Source organism: Mchenga conophoros, linkage group LG7 (assembly GCF_057382185.1).
Source record: "Mchenga conophoros isolate Kocher_MC1m ecotype Shallow Benthic linkage group LG7, M_conophoros_male_GT1.1, whole genome shotgun sequence".
NCBI lineage: Eukaryota > Metazoa > Chordata > Actinopteri > Cichliformes > Cichlidae > Mchenga > Mchenga conophoros.
Genome location: NC_140532.1, coordinates 5,023,365 through 5,042,072, shown reverse-complemented (window position 1 = coordinate 5,042,072; position 18,708 = coordinate 5,023,365). Strand labels below are relative to the sequence as shown.

The 18,708-nt window shown below is 40.2% G+C and overlaps 2 protein-coding genes across 2 annotated transcripts in view; one reads left to right on the top strand and one right to left on the bottom strand.

Annotated features, from left to right (window-relative positions):
• Positions 1-85: 85 nt before the first annotated feature.
• Positions 86-16,066, bottom strand: washc4 (WASH complex subunit 4). The gene is made up of 33 exons (XM_085281662.1): positions 15,875-16,066; positions 14,952-15,091; positions 14,797-14,850; positions 14,625-14,690; positions 14,383-14,428; positions 14,205-14,272; positions 14,038-14,120; positions 13,714-13,756; positions 13,524-13,627; positions 11,678-11,798; positions 11,462-11,585; positions 11,239-11,366; positions 10,960-11,120; positions 10,760-10,886; positions 9,724-9,849; positions 9,528-9,635; positions 8,038-8,184; positions 7,342-7,421; positions 5,848-5,953; positions 5,245-5,361; positions 4,994-5,162; positions 4,290-4,444; positions 4,130-4,204; positions 3,946-4,050; positions 3,719-3,853; positions 3,458-3,566; positions 3,305-3,371; positions 3,066-3,152; positions 1,848-1,995; positions 1,656-1,752; positions 1,350-1,546; positions 1,133-1,229; positions 86-995 (listed from the first exon to the last, which is right to left on the bottom strand). Exons 1-33 carry the CDS (start codon positions 15,933-15,935, stop codon positions 931-933), a joined length of 3,516 nt encoding a protein of 1,171 aa, XP_085137788.1. The 5' UTR covers positions 15,936-16,066; the 3' UTR covers positions 86-930.
• The window catches only part of slc41a2a (solute carrier family 41 member 2a), a 29,072-nt gene continuing 26,253 nt past the window's right edge, over positions 15,890-18,708 (top strand). The window contains exons 1-3 of the mRNA XM_085281665.1: positions 15,890-16,260; positions 17,104-17,522; positions 17,612-17,719. Of these exons, the coding sequence (XP_085137791.1) occupies positions 17,172-17,522; positions 17,612-17,719 (459 nt within the window). The 5' untranslated portion in view covers positions 15,890-16,260; positions 17,104-17,171. The remainder of the gene's footprint in view (positions 16,261-17,103; positions 17,523-17,611; positions 17,720-18,708) is intronic.

The following is an 18,708-nucleotide window of genomic DNA, read 5'->3' as shown; positions in this document are numbered from 1 at the left end:
ATTTGTTAATACTGTGCAGTGCAACAGAGAAAATTAAATTCAAATTTGTAAGACAGTTTAGAGAAATCATCCACAGCAGACACTCGACTTTTCACACCTTTTAATACAGACTCTGAAATGAGCCATTAAATTCTGCTGAAAATGCAAAGTTTATTTTTTATTCCTTTAGTTAATACATGGAATGTAATTACACATGTACCACATGCTTAAGATACAAAACTGGAAAACAAATGTAATGATACACCTTCAGAGCAGCAGTATAAAATAATTTAATTTTAGCGCTGTATCTTTTGCATCGGATGAATTATTTCCAAATTATGTTATCAAAACAAGTATCCACAGTTTAGAAAGGCACATACACGCCCTAATTCATACAATGTATAAAGTGGACCAAGAAATGGTACACCGTTATGGCACACAAATGTGAAATTATACATTGAAAACATTCACAAGAGACTTCATTTCAAAGTTTCCATTGAAGGCCATAAAGAATCACAATAAGTACAGTGGACACCAACAAATAGGCAGCACACCAGTTAATTGAAACAAAGATCCAAACTAGTTCATGACTGACGGTGCAGTAGTAAAAATACGTTCATCCAGACTGAGTAAAAATATCAAAAGATACACTTTTACATTAGATTTGTTAAGCCGGCTCATCTTTTTAAAACGCTGCTGCATTTGTAAATGCTACTAATACAAAGCGAGTTATTAGATGCAGGGGTGATATCCTGATTAGCACTTTAAGTACACATTCTTTGTCTAATGAAGACGACCGTGCTGTGACAGAACACAAAGCGTTTTAAAGTCATTGTCTTTCTACCGTTTTCAACATCTTCCAGTTATTTTAAATCCCTGAAATGGACACACGAACGCAGCCTGCTGCTGAGCTCTCCTCTTCAGTACGTGACAGTGATCTGACAGCGAGGCTCACTTCGAGGCAGGGTCAGCGGGGGTGGAACTATCTGCAGAACTTCCTGCTTTGGCAGCATTTTCTGTTGGAAATAAAATGACAACTTTAATCTTTCCATCTCTTGAAAAATTATCTACAAAAAGCATACATGACGGTGGGAGTGTGCCAGTGGTTTTGCATAATTAAAGGACTTTATTAAGAACCCCACAAACTGCTAACCTTTATCTTTCTTCTCCTGAGTTTCCTCAGCTGCTGTCTTGTCAGCTCTGAAGAAGATCCGGGCGCTGCTTAAAGAGAAGTAGAGAAGCTCAAACTCCTGAAATGAAAAGGGGAAAACAGTTCAGAAACACATCTCAGTGCCAGGCTCACAACCACGCCAACCAGCAGTTAAACTTCTTGAAATTCAGTCTGACATTAAAAAAAAAACAAAATGTACCTGGAGGTACACGTCCAGCCTCTTCTGGGTGAGATTCATGGTTTGCAGCAACTTTTCATCCTGGTTGGCAGACTGAACGCTCTGCTCTTTCACCACTGCATTCATCTCTTTCTTGTACTTGTCTCTGACAGACTGGAACCAGTGCAAAGAGTCAAACTCTAGATACTGGTCCAGTAGCTTCAGAATGTACGCCACACCTGAGAGAGGAGGCAGAGAGGGGACAGAAAAAGAGGAGAGTACGTCCAAGGCCAGTACAGAAGAAAGGATTAAGGATGTCCGTGTGTATTATCAGGTTTGTCTGCTCACCCATTGCAAAGCCGTCGTCTGTAAAAGCAGCTCCAGATTTGTTTTTCTTGTTGAGTTTCTCTTTGCAGCTGATGGAGTGCTCCACAAAATTCACCGTCTAGGAGTGAGATTTGTTGCAATAAATGTAAGTAAGTACAAACTGATTTCAAGTGAAGAGAACATGACATGTAGCAAAACAGCATCAGCACTGACCAGCGGTGGTACAATCATGTAGAAGTTCCTCAGGTGCATGTTCTTTGCACTGCGAAACTCAGGCGCAAACACGGCCACCAGCATCTTGAAGTACTCCGTCCCCTCGGCAGAGTTGCTGGTCAGATCTCCCAAAACAGAGTCCAGGATGCTGTGAAGCATAATAATCATAATAGAAAGCAAATAAATGACAGCAAAGAAGGAATTACATTGAAGGAATACATATTTTGGAAAAGTGCAGGGTGAAACTTGAATTTATTACCCCCACAGTAGATAATATATGAAACTATATGGGAAAAATACAGTATGTGTTCATTTCAATTCAATTGTGATTATATATAACAATGTTACATATAACTTTTATGTAACATTGCAATACGGCGGTGGCCATCGGCAGAGATCACTCCGGTGTTTGGCCGGGATGTGATGTGATTTATTTCCTTTACATTTTTTCCATCATTACAAATCATCATTGCATGGTTTCATTAACATATGACATCTTAAACAGGCATGCATGTGAACAAAGAGTACCAGTCTGTGTGTGTGTGTGTGTGTGTGTGTGTGTGTGTGTGTGTGTGTGTGTGTGGGGGGGGGGGGGGGGGGTTGGGTTTAAAATATGACCCCAAGAACGACTCCCCAAAGCTGGCGCCAGGAGTCCAGCGGTCCACCTAAACAAAGGGCCCTTGTACTCAAACAGATACAGAGCAGGTGTCCTCCCATACTATGTCTCAGAAAGAGAAGGTACGACCTCTCTCATGACCTTAGGATGTGTGTGGTACGCCAGAGCACTCTGGAACGCACACAGACTCTTTGCAGACTACTAAGGATCAGACATTGTATCACTATGCAATCGATTATATGTTTCTAAGTACAATTGACAATCATAAAATATCACTCCAACAATCATACTCTTTTGCTATAATTTAGAGTTGTAATTTATCAACATCAAACCTTTCCCTTTTCTTTTAGAATTTAAATGATAAACTGAAAACAATGTGGGAAGCACTTCAGTTATCTTTTTCCTATCTTTGGTGCCCCCTGCTGGTACAATAACAGCAATGCACACAACACTAACTGCTAGGTGCAGGATTGTTGGATTACACTCTGAAGCTGACATATGACTTAAAATTCATTGATGCACCGTCCTTCCAAAATAAAGGGCCTGCTCAGCAAACAGTGACACACAAGAAGCGACTGACTGACTTTTTACAGATAACTCACCCAGCAGCCTTTTGGGTCTCCTCTGACAGTCCCTCTTCTTTCACCAGCTCCTCAAAGTTGACTATATCCTCCAGATCTGGGACAAATCTGAAGCAATAATGAAAAAGAAAATGTTTCCAATAGCAAGATAAAAATGTTTCTGATGTAAAATCACATTTAACCTCACGTTTACACAATATATCAGTAATTCCTTCTAACTGAAGCCATATAAACTTTCACTCAAATTCCTTTTATTATACCTGATTGCGCTGCTGCAACAATGAAGGCCTCCAGAACGGATCATACGTACATAGCCCATGGCGTTACCTGAAAGAACAGTGTGAAATTGTGTTGTCTTTGCATGCAACTGCAGTTTAATGTTTAATACCAGAAACCAATAAAAGCATCCTCACCGATCTGGCTGATCAGCTGTCTAAACTGGTCCAGGTAGCTCTGTCCATCAGGAGTGATGCCCAGTTTCCTGATGCCACGGTTAAACTTCTCTGCTCGCTCAAACGGATACTGTAACAACAAGACAAGACATATGGTACTGTGACAGCTTAGCCCGAGCAATGACAGCTCTACTTTTACTCCCTGGCTCCAGGGTCTTCCCCCTCTGCCAAACTTCTGTTCACTTAAAATGACTGAAAATGGAAAGACAGAGAAGACTGCACCTTCTGATCAGACTGGTCCTTTGTTTCTCTGAAGAAACGTATGTCTTTGATGAGTCTGGACTTGATGTGTTCGTCGTACATAAACTGACTGAAGATGTAAAACTTCTTTTGCAGAAACTGGTAGGTGAAATTCACCTGACGGAAGAATAGAGGAAATATAAAACAGGCCTTACATCCACATATGAGAATGTCAAAACACATGCTGTTGTTTTCTGCTGGAAACTCACAGTGGTGTTCATGATTCCTGTACCGTGTGTTCGGATGGAGTTGGCGATGTGACGGATGTTGATGGTGTTCAAGTGCTTGTTGTTGCTTGCCTTCTCAATGAAGATCTGTCACAAAAACAATTATAACTGCAGAGGCAGCAACACTTTGCGATTCAATGGGAGAAAAATCCGTATGGACTCTGACCTGGTTGTTGAGGTTATAAAGGTATCGTGAGACAAAAACATGAATGTTCCTCATGATCTCCAAAACATCCAAACCCTGGTGAGAACAAGGAGGATTTAGTTAATTTGTCTATGTAAATCTCCACCTCTGCTCATGAGGGAGGAGGTGTAACCAAACAGACCTGCTCTAGCGTCTGGCTGGGCAGATGAGCCTCTGTCATTGTGAGTCCATAGCGCTGTGTAGCAAGGTTTCTCATCTCACTGTAGGTGGCCCAGTCATGCAGAGCGACAGTCGTCAGGTTGTAGAACGTTTTATCCAGGTAGTGCGTCACATAGGCTGTAGCACATTAAAAACCTTACAGTATTGCAGTAAACGGTTTACTGTTAAAGAAACATTCATGCAAAGAACAAATCACTTATGGAGGACCTTTTTATATTTACTATAACTTGGGACTAAGTCACCAGAAAGCAATAGCAGCAACCTTCAGAGAGCAAAAAGGGATGTTTGTATTGTGCTTTTCTGCAATGCAAAAAACGTGTGTGTGCCACAGCACAGAATGGCACAAGACAAGAGTTTAGTTCATGTTGTTGGTGCATAAGAAGTCACTGTACTATTAAAAATTTGAGAGTGCAAATCAAACGCACACCTTACATTAAAAAAATAATGAAAAGAATAAAAATGATAGGACACTTTTTAAAAATTCAAATGACTTTAGAAAAATAACAGATGTCTTCACAAATAACCATACAGGTGACTAAAAATATATTCTTTAAAGTGTCCCCACCCACAAAAAAACATTAAGCGTTTCCCATGGCTAAAACTAAAAGCAAAAAACAGGAGTAAACATGGTTTGAGGGCACAGACGTATGAAAAGTTCTTTTGCACCTTTGATATGAATGAAACGATTGAAGAATCGAATGGGCTTGAGGGAGAAGAAGTGGGCCAGATCCTTCATGCCAACTTTAAAAGGGTTCCTGTCATCAAGCTTCAGGTGCGTGTGAACAGAGAGACGCAGGTCCTTCTCAATCTCCTTACACAGCTTGTCGAGCAGGTGCTACAACACAGGAAGAAAGAATCTTAACAAATAAAAGCCTTAAAATAGCCACGAAAGAAGCCTGTTCAGAGCACGCTCTCACCTCCTTGAACACGTCCATGATCTCCTTGTCGTAGCTCTCCAGCAGCTGGTCACATGACTCCATGTGTTTGGAGTGCATCATAGACAGCACACTGTCCCTTAGTGCACTGAACATGTACTGCTCACGCCAATCACCGTGCAGATGGACAGAACAGCAGAATAGCCAAAAATGAGATAACACTCAAAACCTCACTAAAATAAAGACAAAAAATACACACACTAGCACGAAGTATTGTGTAGTGAATATGATGTGAAGCAATATGTAACCTATTACTCATACATTTCTATCTTGTGTATGGTTACACCTCTTACTTTCTGCTGGTATGTGTGTACTCTACTCAACAAGTGTGAGTTAAGAAATTAGCGGGGAAAGAATAATGTGTTTTGCCAGGGTCAATCTGACCCAGTGAACACTGCACTCAGTCCTGTGTGATAAACAGCCCTTATAAAGGTGCAATGAAAGCAGATGTTGCTGTAGTTGAGGGCCAAGGACTTGTAAAGTGTCTTTGTACATTTTCTAGAGATTTCCTCAACTGTTTTTGAGTTACACCACAATGTTTCAGAGTTTCACTGTGTCATGTTCATCACAGGTCTGTCTGCTTACATGTATTCGTGCTGCGTCTACGGCGTTGTCATATACATCATCTAGATAGATGGGAAACACAGCTCGGTGCCAGTACAGGAAACTGCAGTCACACTGAAGCTTGACCCTGAGGAACAAAGAACACTTTGTTGAATATTTTAGCATGCAGGGATAATCTTAAGGTAGGTGAAAGATGAGACTGAATCAGTCCCATCTGCGCCAAATATTTCCACACCATCTAATGGAAACTTCACCGAGATGCCAGATGGCTGTGAGCTTCAACAAATAATCAGTGAGTCACCTGCCAGCATGTGCTTGTGCTGAACATTTGGATCAGTGTCTGAATGGATGTGTTTGTTGGCTTTAGATTAGTGGCATGAGACACATGAGAGTTCTAAATGGTGCATTTTGGATTCTTCTGTCCTTCCGACACGTGGTACTGGACCTCTATAAGTATGTCCTGCTGTGTGTAGACACTTGCACTGTTTTCAGCAAAGCACTAGACACACACACTGGCACGAAGTATGCTGTAGTGAATAGAGTAGACCACTAGAGTGGTTTATTCCAACCACTTCTAATTATAAAAGGCTGCTTTGATTTTTTTGATCGTCATTTCCCCCCCCCCCACTTTGTCAACCTGCTCTAGTTCTTCTTTTTTTATTGTTATGAGTTTACAATTGTGTGTTGTTAAGGTTCAAAATTGAGGAAGGAGAGTACAAACAACCATGGTCCAGAAGAGCTTGGTCAAACAATTGATTTTAATGAAATACACGCGTGGGGGGACCAGCTCCGTTCGCAGACAGCGCTGATCTCCGACTAATCAAAGCATAAGCAGATATTTTATACCATCAGGGTTTGAATTTAATGACGCCCCCTCATGCGTCATCAGATACAATATATGCATAGGTTCCCAGACCACAGTGACTTTTAACACAGTTTAAAAAGGAACATTGTCTCTATCTCAGATGTTTCCTGTCAACCTTTTGACTTTCACTTCTCGTCTGGAACACCAGACCCACATCCTGCAAGAAACTGTTCCTCTTTTGCAGAGACAATTTCGCAGTTGCAAACAAACATGACTAACCTCTCACCTATAAATGATCCCACTAACTGTATGTGTGTCTCGTCCTTAAATGCTCTCTCATCTCACCCGTTGCACTTCTGACCTTTCACCAGAACAGAGGCTCATCCTCACATGTAATCCTCAGAATAACCTGCACTTAGACTCTGCTTTTAGTTTCACTTCTGCAAAAGGCACACTCTGCAAACCTGCAATTTCCTGTCAGCCTGCAACTTAGTCTTTCTGAAAGACACACACTGTTTAAACATCTGAATGCAATATCAATGCTGTAGATTATATTATTAATGCAATGGTAATGACGATGACCATTAACAATAGCAGCAAAATAATTTCCCTGATCTCCACAGTGTCATTTCAACTTAAGGCTGGTTCCATCCATCCCCCAAACAGTGTCCTGCACTGTGGCGCATGACAAAAGAGGGAAAAGGTCTCACCTTTCACTTAGCTCACTAATCAGATCCAGCTTCTTCAGTACAAGCTGCAGCGGAAGAAGCTCCTCATCCTTGAAAGTTTTCTGGAATAAAATTAAGATGACAATGAAGAAGAAAAGAAAATACGAAGGAAAAATTGTTTCTGTCAAGAGATGTATTCTAAAACACATCTTCAGCTGAGAATCAGAGAGGAGAAACACAGTTTTCTTGTTAGCAAGGGCAGCCACCAGAGCTCACACACAAGAGTGAGGCTCAAAGACTCGCACTGAGAGACTGCCCTGGTCTTTATTTATACATCAGTGGGTGTTTGTTCCTTACATTGGAATGTGGAGGTGTATATGTATGTGTGTGTGCGTGTGTCAGAGTGTGACCCCATAAACGACTTCCCTTAAACCTGCTGGTCTGGAAAATCCAATAGTTCATCTATATGTAAAAAAGGCACTTAGACTAAAACCGACATAGCTACGTTAATCCTACCGTAAAACAATAAGACAAGGTACGACCTTTCCCACGCTCCTAGGATGTGGGTGTGAATGCCAGAGCACTCTGGAATGCACGCAAAGCTTTTGCAGACTATTAAGGATCGCACATCCTATCACTACCATATGTAAACTTATATTATTAAAAGATTATACTGACTACTAAGTACAATTTTCTATTGACGGTTTGTGTATAAAATGAAGTCTCCTCCTGACTTACCAGCTGAGTGCCGACGCAGAGAGCCAGAGACACCACAAGGCGTCGCTCCTTTGTGCTGGGACCACTCAAAGCATTTTCTGCCAGCACCAAAGAGGACAGCACATCCAACCGCTGCTCACTGTACTTCTTATCAGAGATCACCCTTTTCTTGAGGGAGAGAAGACATTTTTATTAAATGCTTCAATTCAATGTTATTTATACAGCACAAAATCACAACAACAGTTGCCTCAAGGCTCTTTATACTGTAAGGTAGACCCTACAATAATGGTACACCATTCAGAAAACGCATTCAAAGAGCACATCTGCACTAATGTCAGTTTTACCATGTCATGGAATTTTCTGTTAATAAAGTTTGCAATGCGATCAGCTGTAGGGAAGCCTTTTATTTCTGCATTCACAGTTATACAGTCATGAGAGCTCTGCCCTTAAGACGTTGCAGCAACCCTTTTATAATATCACACACACACACACACACACACACACACACACACACACACACACACACACACACCCTGTAAGAACTTCTTTCCGCAGTTTCTTGTCTCCCCCCCACCATGCTGTTGCTGTGCAATACCTGGGCAGGAAGCAAACTCCTACACCCTATGTTGCAGGAAGCACCTGGCACTGGTCTTTCTGGGAGTTTCCTCCTTCTATGCCCTAACAGTCACCAGATAACAAAGTTAAGCAGGCTATATCAGGTCATATTTGCACGCCTGTCATTCAACCTAGAGATGAAGCTACATAAAACTTCTACAATGGAAATTTTAAGCACCTAAACCCAAATAAAGAATAAACTAGAAATGTTCCATCATAACCATTTTAAAGACAGCAACCCACATCTGTACTGAAATCTAAGGGGTTTGTCAAGAGATTTTCTACATTATACAATATAACCAAATCTCTATAATACAATATAATCAAGTGTGCCTTATATTTTGTGTGTTCATATATTTTCACATAACCAAGCTTATTGTTAAAGAGAACATAATGCATTCCTTACCTCAGTGTGTGATGTCAGATAAGCATGATATACTTCTGCATTGTTATTTTCAGTGTATGTGTGCAAGGTCAGATAAGCTGAGATAATGCACGACCTCTCCCCTTTTTGTTAAAAGAGGAAGTACTATGTAAACTTACTTTCACTATAAATAAAGCAACCGAGCCTGCACTCTGTGTGTGTGTCTTCCCAGAGACATTCACCCGTGCGCACGTTTCTAATACTCTCTGAATCGGTCTGCAGTGTCTTATTTCTCTTACTTGTGTTTGAACAAATGTCTACCCCTGACAGGGTTCTTCTTTGCTCAAGCTTCATCTCTAAAAAAAACGTTTATGAAATTCAACTCTGAGCAACCTTGACAGAAAACGTAGTGGAAATGGTAACATAACTGTAATCATCAATTCAACTCATAAATTTTATTTATATAGTGCCAAATTACAACAACAGTTGCCTTAAGGCAACATTGACAGGATTTATTGCTTGTTTCGTTTACCTTGGCAATGCTGATGGCACTGAGCGCCAGCGCCTGCAGCTGCTGAGTGATGTGAGAAACGGAGTCAGCAACAACCATAGAGCGTCTGTGAAACGTGTGCTCCACAGCCTGAGAGGAGAGTCACATGACATTCATTATTTTTCTCAATGCAACAGGTATTTAAACAGAGGGGCAACACTCAAACACACACACACACCTTGAGTAACTCAACTAGTCGACAGAGAGCTTTGACCGATGTCTTGGTCATGGGCCGCTGCATCGACACGTACATGTTCATGGTCGTCTTGATAATGGTACTGACGGTGTAAGCATACAGAATACCCTATAAATGAAACACAACACTTTGCTAAATAACGGGTCAAACATGAATGTAGTGCTCCACACAACTTTATGAAATGAAACAGGAAGTAGATTTATCTAACTGAAGACGACAAATCAATAAAGTTACTTCTGCGGTGAGAAGATACTCAATGTAAAAAAAAGAAAGAAAAAAATCATTCATGCATTCAGAGATTATACAAAATAAAAAGTCATTTGTTGGAATTGATATTTTTTATATTGTCATTTGTGCTTAGGAACACAATCATTTATGCTTAGAAATATATAATCATCTGTATGCTGATAAAAATCATATCCTTATTAGGTCTGATAAGATTCTGTGTGCACTCGTGTACCATGAGATGAGAGGAAGCAGCCTCGATGTTATAATTTCCATTATAGCTTTAGGAACTAGATTGTTCTGTTTGTTAAGAGTGCAAGACTTCACACCTTTAAATGTTCGTCTGAGACATGACCTGTTGCAAGTTCCTGTTCCTATCATTTAGCGAGACGCTTACTTCTGCTTTCCTGCATACCTCATACACACAGTTTAAGTTCATTGAAAGGCCATATGTCAATTTATAGTGGTCACACACACACACACACACACACACACACACACACACACACACACACACACACACACACTTCAGATATGCCTGCTTAAGAATGTCACATGTATTTGTAATTGCATATTCATGAATGATTGCTCGCTGACAATAAAAAGAGCTGTAGCGAAGGAATCAGTCGAAGTTGGCTGAGTTCGGGTGAAGGAATCTTTTCCTCAACTTTGGCTGACTTCCCTCGCAAGCCACTAAACACGGAGAGCGCCTTCTTGTCTTGTCTTGTCATGCAGTTGAGTGTCTTGTGTTCCAGCGGGGTTTGTGCCTAGATAAACCCAACACACTACTCACCTGTACAAACACATTACACCTGCTGTTAAGGTCCTCTTGCAACTTCTCACTTTTTTGTTCTTTGTACAAGATGGACTCCATCTTCATCATCCAAGAAGTAACAAACAGATAGTAGGACTGAATGTCCCTGAACACAAACAATATGTTTAGATACTTCACTTTATATTTAATAAATGTGGCTGACATTCAGCTTTACTCACTTTGTTAATGTCTGCGCTCTTTGTTGCAGGTATGCGTCTCTCTGTGCTTTGATGGCCTGTAGACTCTTCCTATCCATCAGTTTAGCTGCAGCAGGGACCTTATTGGTGAGGAAAGTGTCGGGAAACCAGATGATGTTTGCAACCAGAGTGACTGCTGGAACCTAAGTGAAGATGTTGACACACAAGAGCAGACTTTTAGTTCTCAGGCCAGATCAAAGAAAACAATGAGCAGGGACTCCCACTGAACAAGTAATAAAAAGTCCAAGAACAGAAATCCACCTTTTTACAGACATCGAGCAGCGCCTTGTAAAGCTTTTTGTCAACACTCCTGAAAATGTGAAAGTGAAGCACAAAGAGACCACAGACACCAGCATATTTGTCTCTCTGGTCAATTTCTGAAGGTTCACCTGAAAAAGAGAAAAGAAACACAACCAGAAATAAGTCCGGCTCTGAAGAACAACTTAAAGGAAACTAGTCTATTGTGGAAGAAGAAACAACTGACCAATTTTGGATTCAACACTTGCAAATATGGTGCGAATATTGAAGGCAAACTCCTCAGCAAAGGCACTGTTTTTGGAAACTGCTACTCCCTCCCCAGGATCATCAAATCTTTGTTCGACACAGGCCTGTTGCAGATCATACGAATAATGTTCATCATATTATCTTCCCAAAAACCTCTACTTAACACCAATATAATAATAAATTAAGGGAAAGTCACCTGGAGTATCATGCCATCCAGCAGTTGCCCCTCCAGCTTGAGCAAGAGCTTCTCAAAAGGTTTCAGCTTGTCTTCAGGAATGGAAAATTTCCCAGGGTTATGGTGCACAGATTTCAGTAACCTGTGTAAGGGATAAACAGCAAGAGTGAACAGGAAGGATTGCAAGATGCTCGTGAGACCTTCTATAATGTATGGTTTGGAGATGGTGGCATAGACAGAGGTAGAGCTTGGGTTTTTCAGTGAGAGTGACCAGGATGGGTGTTGGGTCTGCACTTCCACAGGCCCTGCTGTTTCAGAAACGTATTCCTGTTAACGAAGCAAGACGAACAGCTCAACCAGTTTTTCACATGCTAGCAAGGGAAGGATCTCAGAACAGCCCTTCTGCCGTCGGTGTCAGAACACTTCGAAGAACCAGCTTCCTCTGCAGCCTTTTATTTCTGTGACAGAAATAAAATTTACTTAAACAAATTTACTTAGTCCCTAAGTAAAGCGCTCCTAAGGACCCCAAAGCGCTTTACACTACAATCAGTCATTCACCCATTGGTGATGGCAAGCTACACTGTAGCCATAGCTGCCCTGGGGCAGCACTGACAGAGGTGAGGCTGCCAGACACTGCCGCCACCGGGCCCTCTGACCACCACCAGTAGGCAAACATGGGGTTAGTATCTTGCCCAAGGATATTTGGCATGTAGACTGGAGGAGCCTGGGATCAAACCACCGACCTTGCGGTGAGTAGGTGACCCGCTCTACCACCTGAGCTACAGCCATTCAACAATTTGACTCTAACAATGGGGGGGATTAGAAATGAGTATATCAAAAGGGACAGCTCAGGTTGAGCAGTGTAAAGACAAAGTGAAAAGGCTGAGACGGTTTGGACGTGCAGATGACTACACTGGACAAAGAATGCTGAATATGGCGTTACCAGGTCAGAGGAAAAGAGGAAGACTACAGAAATGCTTTTCAGATCTAGTGCGAGGTGTTCCCACACATACGTGGGAACTCCTCGCATGAAAAAGGAAGAAAAACATCGGCTAACTCCAACAAGTATGTAGATTTTAACATATGTTTTCACTTAAGGGGCTGGCCTATATGAAGGCCACTTTGCAAAAAACAAACTCCAGAAATCTTGGGGCCAGTATAAGATTTGCCCCATATTCAGTTACATGTCTGTTACATGTCTGTAACTGAATATATAGATTCCACGACCCAAGCAGGGAACAAAACCAGATGCATATATTTACCACTGAGTGTAAGTGCACATATATGTATGTGTGATTGTGTGAGTGTGTGGAAGAAAAACCTACAAATGATAAATCAAACCCCAGTACTTATGTGAACAAAAGACTGGGATGCAGTTCTGTATTGTGGCAGATATATTTTGCTTTACTTTCATAATTACAGGTCACATTCTCTTCATATTTATGAAAACACATGTCTACAGTGTACTATTTAACAGGCCAAGTGATCATTAAACTGTAGCTTATAAACTATGACTATGCAATGAGACACTTGTGTGACACGAGGAAAACAGCGATCATTCTAGAGTGAAGGTAAGGACAGAAACCTCAACATACATGAATGGAGGTTGTTGTGTTTGGCGAGTCCTGCCTGCTCCTCAGCATCATGTATGCAAACTGTTTTTTGTTTTTACAGAAACTTAACTCGTTTACCTATTTTTAGACTAAAATAAAAACAAACAAAAAAAACCACAAGAGAAATGTGCTTTTATAGCATTCTATACCCTTTCCTGTCCGAATGTGGTGATTTCTGGCCAGAGATGTGGAACTGCTTCATTGCATCTTTTACACTGTATGTCACATGCCATCATAGCTTACTGGGTAATTACCTTTTATACATCTTCCAGTGGTCTTTTAGTGTGTTGTGATTTTCCATAATCTCATCAAGTGTGAGCAGCACCACCAACAACTCTCCCAGGTGTTCGTATACTATCTGCAAAGGAAAAGCAGGGCAGACATGGTATAAATGACTGAGTAACATCTGCAAATACTAAAGGTCTCACAAAATTTGAACCCTACCTGGAAATGGACACCAGAAGATTCTATGATTTTTGTTGCACCCCTGTAATTTAGAAGAAAGATAGTTTAGTACATTCTGTTTGACCATGACAGAGCAAAATACAGCCTGGGAACCAGCTCATGCTTCATTCGCTATAGCAAATACCCAAGTCAGGCCATTCACAACCACTTATCTAATATGAGGTAGGTTGGATACAATGAGACTGTCATTGCAGAGTAGCTGAGGACTTTCATTAAATATAAAGTGCACACAACCTCTCTCTGCAATCCTGCAAAAATAGTGCAATGACTGTAACATTATGGTCATGTATTCATGGTTCATACTTGTTGCTGTTGTAGAGTGCTGCCAGCTGATGCACAATACTGACCACCACTTCATAACATCTGGATACAAAGCAGGACAGCTCCTATGAAAGGACAAAGGAAAATAAATATTTCTGTCTTCCAGACATCAGTAAATAAGGTTATGGCAGAAATCAGTTACTACCCACCTGTAGGAATGAGATGAATCTGCCCATCTGAATCTGGGACTCCCCCTCAACAACACTGGTTTCAGACACTGTAAGAGAAATTCACACATGCCTTTTTTTAATCTTAATAAGCACTGTGTATCACAGAGGGCAAACCTAGAACAAAAACAACATGAAACAGTAAAAGTTGACAGATTACCTCCTTCTCCATAGTACAATAGGCCATTGTAGAATTTGGTTTCTGCCTTGAAAAGCAACAAAACGAGGCTAAATTAATATCTTAAAGAAAACAAAGTTAAAAAAAAAAAAGAGCTACTAAAATTGCTGAAAGTAACAGTAGCTTTACTTCCACCTTAGTCAAGAGTATGCAGACATGCCGATATAAACATGACATAATCATAAGCCATGCACAAAGTAACTGAGCTGTTTGACCACACTTACCTCATATTTAAGCTTCTTAACTTCACTACAGAGAGCAGCATAAACTGTGATAACTTTGTTCAGGACCTGCACACAACCAAAGTGACATTTGTTTTTGTTTTGTTTTTAAAAAAAAAGAACAACTCTGTGGATATGAAAATGAAAAATGACTAATTTGTTTGTCTTTACTTACCTTATTGTCAGTTTTAATTAATTCTAATAAGGATGACTGCTCATAGGGAAGAAGCTGAAAGGGCATAAAGTATAAGGAAGGAAATTACGCAAGTTATAACTGTGTAAAAGCAATGTCAGTCTTTTCAACCAAGCCAGTATATTTGGGGGTTTTACCTTAAGGGCGATGGGGTCCAGAGTAAAGTCCCATACATCTCCAATGGACTCATCCAGAGCCTCTTCAATACCCTTCAGCTGAGAGGTGTACTCCTCCAGAAACTTCCTGTAGTTCTTCAGTTGAACCTCTGTGTGTATCTCTGTTGGGAGGAAGGTTTGACAACGTTACTGACTTTTACTAACCAGAAAAAAAATATGGGTTGATTTTCTGCCCTTCCTTTACAAGTTTACAACATTTTATAAGCAACAATGCTGCTCTTGCACTACTAGATTTTCATTAAAGAAAGAGACACTTGTAACTGTCATTTAAAACTTAAAGCATGATTCAGATGCCCAATAGATTCTAAATTTAACCTAAAATGCGTAAATCTACACTATGCCTACATTTTCCAATAAATGTAGTTGAGTAACGGCACATATAGGTCGTTCGTTCAGGTTGTCGTAAATAAATATTTTGAGAGCCTGAGAAGGAAAGTCACAAGGAGATAAACACAGGAAAGCACTGGGCAGTTTTCTCGCCCTAAACATAACATTAAAGAAAAAAACAAACAAGTAAATTAAATGTGAGTAAGCGAAAGAGTACGGCGTTAACTACACAGTCAAAACCAGCTGTCAGATCGATCAGCTGTACGTGACAAACTGCGTCGATTTACGTTCGCCAGCTACAGCTAGCTATTAATTCCACTAATTTACTCCTTCAGTTTTAATTATTCCGGGGGTAGTAAATACTTACTTTTATTTTGATGGCATTTACTAAACATACATTTTGGGAATTAAACAGCAGTGTGCAGTTTCTTTCACTAATACGAAGCCCAGCTGCAACGCATCGAGCTAGCAACTTGAGCTAGCGGTTGATGCTAAAGTAGTAAACTTTAGCCTGCCACAGTCTTTCTTTGCATGTCAGGGCTCAATTGAGCACTTACTTTGTGAACCATCGTCAAAACGGTCAAACTCCCAGTCGGGTGAGATGATTTCCACCGCCATGGTGCTAGAATGAATAAGCGAAAACCCAAAACACAGCGCTGCTAAAAAGTAGTACTACACGATCCCATGATGGATCTCATGATTCTCCGAAAGGCCGCTAATGCTCATGGGAAACTGAGTCTCTGAGGAAGGAACACTAGATGAGTTGACACTCAGGATAGACAGACAGATAGGTGTGTGTGGTGATGGGTTGTTAGAATATTGCCACACTGGAGATTGAACACACCATTCAGACATTAACAGAAACCACAAGGAAGAGTCACGCTCAGCAGCAGTGTGCCAGAAGAGATGCCCTCCTGTTGTTCACTTATGGTGTAAGAAAAGGGTAAGGCACATTTTCATTGTTTTTTAACTTGGAAAAAAAGAGACTGGAGTGTCTTAGATTAAAACAAGAAATGTTTCATTATCAAGGGAGTTTGTTATCAGAGGTACTGGAGAGATGGCGAAACACCAGGAAAAAGTAAGCAGTGCAAAATTCTCAACGGAGTCCTTTTTTCTGTCCTTAACCAATTTGATGTTAATCTTCAAACCGGATACACTTTTTTAAGTGTATCTGGTGGGTTCAGCAATACAAGAGTCCGCATTGATAACCGTAAAAACTAAGAACAAAATTATTTATATTTGGATTAGTACTGTTAGATATTTGTATGTTTTTGATCATTTAAGGGTTTGTTAATTAGAACCTGCTTAAACTCTTATCTTAATAAAAGTATATCTTTGTTATTATATGTTGGATGTCTTGTGATTATAAGATACTGTATTTTTGTTATATTAACATTCCCAACTGAAAAGAAGAATAACAAAATAAAAAAACAAAACAAAAAAAAGGACGAATTCGATTCTGACATAGTCTGTAATTTTTTATTTTAGCTTGTGATAAAAAGTAGCTAAAAAGTAACACATTTTGTCCATTTCCCATCTTATAAACTGCCAACCTCAGTGGTTTAGTACCTGGTCATGTCTAAGGAATTTCAAATAAAGAGCACTGTCTCTGCAAGACAATGCAGCCTCAGTGATACTGATGTGAAACGGGCATGAAGAATGATAATTCAAGCAATCCTTGCAATCAGATGATTCTGAAACAGGCTTGTACAAGAAACCCTCTCTCTATCTCTATATGAAAGTTGCACACTTGGCAATGACACAAGTTTTTCTATTTCCTATTTAGATCAACTTTTTCTAATCATTGGCGTAGGAGCAGCTGGAGCAACATATCGCTGAACCAAAGTTTGCACCATGGTTGTCCAAGAGTCACAGGATACAAAACTGACCCACAGTGATTCTGTTTCCCCAAGCCAACAAAACAGATCCAACACATCTTTATCCCAGTTCTCTGGAAACTCACAGCATTTTACTTCTAATGAAAATATCTATTATGAGCCAGAGGAGTACACCGAGACAGATTTTTTGCTCCCAAATCAGCTTTATGGCAGGTCACGGCTCACCAGATCCCCTCAACCAAAAGATGCAAATGTCTCAGGTGCATCCGAAGAGTCCATCTGTTCCATGGTTGTGCAGATTCTGGTGCCATTTCTGTTGGCTGGGCTTGGAACAGTTTCTGCCGGGATACTGCTCGATATTGCTCAGGTCAGGAACAGAACACTGCAATGTTTAAAATTGTTTTCTTTACATAAATATTTTGCAATATGTATTTTATTTATATGTTTTTTGGGCAGAGCTGGGAGGTGTTCCAAGAAATCACAGAGATCTTAATTCTGGTCCCAGCTGTTTTAGGCATGAAGGGAAACTTGGAAATGACTCTGGCTTCAAGACTCTCGACTGCTGTGAGTGTGTAATTTTACATATTTTACTGAAAAACTACAAGCTTGAGTTTAAAAACATAAAGACAACCACTATTCATTCTATTAAATAAAGTTATGATTTAAAAAGTTAAAGATTAGTAAAAAAAAAATGATACAATGGAAGGGTATACTGACAACAGCCAAATTCTCAATTATAATTCCCCCCCCCCCCCCCCCCCCTTTTTTTTTAATCATACATGTGGATCATACTGAGACAAATAAATTCCAACAATACTCCAAAAATGTTTATTTGACTGCACATTGTTTTTAGAAAATACCATTTTCAATTGTTACCAAATTTATTTGCAACATTTTCCCTAACATCCACAATCTGCACTGTAACACTGGAGCACATTCATTTTTCAAATCACAAGAATCAAATTTTTTCCCCTTTCTGTTACTAATATTACAGTAGTAGATATTTAAAACCCCCACCCCCTCAACCCATGCACGACCCTACCAGACTAGACATGTTTGCTAGTTCATGAGACACAAGTATCAGTGTCAACTGGTGGCAAAGGGAAATGCCATCGTGCCAGGATCAAGTATTGTCTTTTGTTCTATCTGCAGAAGGGGCCATAGCAACAACACATGGCTACATGTCTTTCTTTTTTGGGCTGAAAAGCCAGAGGATATGGGGGCATTAGTCCAAGATATTCATTACCCTGTGTTTCGGTGCCCTGGAGCGAGTGCATAATGCAAACACACACACACACACACACACACACACACACACACACACACACACACACACACACACACACACACACACACAGAGATTGGTTTTGGTGATTAAATTATCAGAATAATTTTCAACAGTTAAAAGTATGAACAGAAATAAACTTAAATAATAAAGTTATAAATAAGGAAAGTCAAGATCTTTTTTCACACAGTAGAACTTTCAAACACATTACTGCCAGTTAAGGGAATCCTATTCTGATCACTTTACCAAATCCATATAGGTTTTACCA

Bases quoted from the DNA above. Each gene is read 5' to 3' on its own strand.
- washc4 (XM_085281662.1), bottom strand. From the start codon at position 15,935: ATGGCGGTGGAAATCATCTCACCCGACTGGGAGTTTGACCGTTTTGAC. The intron at 11,121-11,238 runs GTGGATTTCTGT...ATCTTCACTTAG, and splicing joins TGCTCGATGTCTGTAAAAAG to GTTCCAGCAGTCACTCTGGT. The intron at 996-1,132 runs GTTAGCAGTTTG...TATTTCCAACAG, and splicing joins TCAGGAGAAGAAAGATAAAG to AAAATGCTGCCAAAGCAGGA.